This window comes from Cavia porcellus, unplaced genomic scaffold (assembly GCF_034190915.1).
Source record: "Cavia porcellus strain 051 isolate PalLab524CR breed Dunkin Hartley unplaced genomic scaffold, mCavPor4.1 scaffold_32, whole genome shotgun sequence".
In the NCBI taxonomy this organism is placed as follows: Eukaryota; Metazoa; Chordata; class Mammalia; order Rodentia; family Caviidae; genus Cavia; species Cavia porcellus.
The window spans coordinates 46,482,626-46,486,054 of record NW_026947515.1 but is presented as its reverse complement, the minus strand read 5'-3'; the positions used below and the strand labels follow the sequence as shown (position 1 = coordinate 46,486,054).

The following is a 3,429-nucleotide window of genomic DNA, read 5'->3' as shown; positions in this document are numbered from 1 at the left end:
AAGGCCACTTTTTATTTTATATTTCTCATTTTTTGTTAATATTTTTCATCTTTTGGAAATAACCCTAGCAATGACAATATATAACCTATTAACTAGTGATTTCTTACTGTATTTTTTCTTGAAATTCTGTATTACTTGTACCCATTTACTGCTTTGTTTTTTATTTCCTTTCTTCTCTTTAATTAAAAAAAATAATCAAACCTGGAATGGATATCTTTTATTTATTTATTTTTTTGGCTCTGGAGATCAAACTCATGACCTCACAATTGCCAGTCAGGTGCCTTAAGCCACTGAGCTAAATCCCCAGCCCACCAATGGATATCTTTTACACCTTGTCATCTTCAGAGTAGTTGCCTCTGCTCTTGAACTTGATACCAGCAAGCATACCAAATGTTAATAAAATCAGTCAAGGCCAAATAACATTGAAACAATCCAGCTTGAAAGAAGATCAGTCATAGAAGACAATGTAAGTAATATAGGGATTCAGTTTTAGTTAATAGGAAATTAAGGATAATTACCATGGTATAACCTGCTATTTTTGGGTTATCTCTCTGTGCCCTCAAATCTAATATGAATAGACAGACCAGAACAAAATATAACCAAACTATACAGAGCAACAAGACTACTGTAGCTTTTAAATCCTGATACACTTTTAACTATGTCCTCTGCCTTCTTTTTTAAGGCAATTCCTCACCTTTCTCCTTCTCAAGATACTATTATTCACTGTTCAGAATGATATTAGTCTAGTCTCTTATGTTCCATTTCAGCATACATAAAGATAAAGACAGCTACTACAAAGACCATGACAGACATTATTGTAGTCATTATCGACTTCCCCCAAATCAGTCTTGAAGATCGAAAAAGCTTGCATCATCCTGTAATTATTTGATTAGTTCTATAATCTTCAGTATATATTCAATGTGTGTGAGGATGGGAACAACTATTTGGAAAAAAACTAGAGACAGTAAAATAGACAGTGAACATTTCCAGTGGGCTTGCTTTGAAATCTGTGTTTCCTTAACTTGTTTCCTTATGAACTGTTTTGCTCTGATTTGCTATGTTTAATCTTACCCTCTTTAAGAAAAAAAAAGTGTGTAGGACAGATAGGCATATTAATAACTTTTGGTGGATCATTGAGGTGAACCGTGACAGTGTCATTATTTGAATATCACTTTGTATGCTTTAAATTTGTAACGAACAACTACTTCTAAGATGACAATATAATACTAATCAACTAGTGATTTCTTATTGTTTATTTTTCTGAAATTCTGTATTATTTCTACACTTTTTTTCTCTTTAAATAAACAACATTACAATTCAGAAAATACAAAACTTAAGTTCTAAAGACAAAATATTAAGTATGGAGGCACTATCCATACTTGAAAGTGAAAAGCCCATTTCAGTTTAGCATGTTTAATTACAAGATGCCATGTTGAAGCACAAAAACATCTAGATTAATAAATCTAGAGAGGTACAAGTGATTAACTGAAAACCATACAACATGTGCACCCACATCAGAGTTGTCATTTCTGGAATATTTGTGAAGAAATATTGACATCTAACTTCTGTATCGATTATTTCTTCAGGTCTCCTTGGGATTTTTAAAGTAAACTTAGATCTAAACTGTCTGAACAGTGATGCTTTTTCTATGTATTTAACAAGAAACATGGATTGCTATATTTCTCACATTGTTAATCCACATATCATCTCTGCCTAGTGAGCTCTTTCAGATATGTAACAATGATCAAGTATGCTGAGAGTATTCCCATAACACAAAGGGTTTATCTCTTGTGTGAGTTTTTTTTTTCATGTATTTCCCTTACAATCTGGCTGCTGAAAGTGTCTCCACTTGCTTACATAGCCAGTGGTTCTTCCCAGTGTGAATTTTTTCATGTGTTTTGCAATGACTATATGCAGTAAAAGCTTTGCCACATTGTTATATACATAGGCTTTCTCACCAGTGTGAAGTCATAGATGTATTTTACAAAACCCATGTGTGGTGAAAGCTTTCCCACATTCTTCACATACACACAGGGTTTCTCAACCATGCAAATTTTATAATGTATTGGACAATGAGCATTTCTGCAGAAACCTTTCCCACATTCCTATCATATGTAAGTTTTCTGCCCAGTGTGAAGATTTTCATGCATTATGCAATATGTACATGTGCTGAAACCATTCTCATGATGCCTATATACACTGGTTTTATATTGAATGTGAACTTTCGTTTTTCTTACAATCTCCCTGTGTTTTAAAAGCTTTCCCACATTGATTACACACATATGGTTTCTCTCCAGTGTGAATTCTTTCATGAACCTTACAATTTGCACGTGTGTTAAAAGCTTTCCCATATTGCTTACTTACATATGGTTTCTCTCCAGTGTGAATTCTTTCATGTTCCTTACAACGTCCAGGTCTGGTAAAAGCTTTCCCACATTGCTTACATACATATGGTTTCTCTCCAGTGTGAATTCTTGCATGAACCTTACAATGTGCACGTGTGTTAAAAGCTTTCCCACATTGCTTACATGCATATACTTTCTCTCCAGTGTGAATTCTTTCATGTTCCTTACAATGATCAAGTCTGGTAAAAGCTTTCCCACATTGCTTACATACATAGGGTTTCTCTCCTGTGTGAATTCTTTCATGAACCTTACAATTTGCACGTGTGTTAAAAGCTTTCCCACATTGCTTACATACATAGGGTTTCTCTCCAGTGTGAATTCTTTCATGTTGCTTACAGTATCCCCATGTGTTAAAAGCTTTCCCACATTGCTTACATACATATGGTTTCTCTCCAGTGTGAATTCTTTCATGTTCCTTACAAAATCCAAGTCTGGTAAAAGCTTTCCCACATTGCTTACATACAGAGGGTTTCTCTCCAGTGTGAATTCTTTCATGTTTCTTACAACATCCAGGTCTGGTAAAAGCTTTCCCACATTCCTTACATACATAGGGTTTCTCTCCAGTGTGAATTCTTTCATGATTCTTACAATCTCCCTGTGTTTTAAAAGCTTTCCCACATTGCTTACATACATAGGGTTTCTCTCCAGTGTGAATTCTTTCATGAACCTTACAATTTGCATGTTTGTTAAAAGCTTTCCCACATTGCTTACATACATATGGTTTCTCTCCAGTGTGAATTCTTTCATGTTTCTTACAGTCTCCCCATGTGTTAAAAGCTTTCCCACATTGCTTACATACATATGGTTTATCTCCAGTGTGAATTCTTTCATGTTGCTTACAACATTCAGGTCTGGTAAAAGCTTTCCCACATTGCTTACATACATAGGGTTTCTCTCCAGTGTGAATTCTTTCATGTGCCTTACAACGTCCAGGTCTGGTAAAAGCTTTCCCACATTGCTTACATACATAGGGTTTCTCTCCACTGCAATATTTTTCATGGATCTGAACATCGTGGTGTGTTTC

General features: G+C 34.8%; 1 protein-coding gene across 1 annotated transcript; it reads right to left on the bottom strand.

The window, feature by feature from the left end:
* Positions 1-2,421: 2,421 nt before the first annotated feature.
* LOC134474369 (zinc finger protein 723-like) lies at positions 2,422-2,901 on the bottom strand (the record flags this gene model as incomplete). Its single annotated transcript, XM_063242087.1, has 1 exon — positions 2,422-2,901. A coding segment is annotated over one exon (480 nt), but the record flags the coding sequence as incomplete, so codon positions are not given.
* Positions 2,902-3,429: the final 528 nt, after the last annotated feature.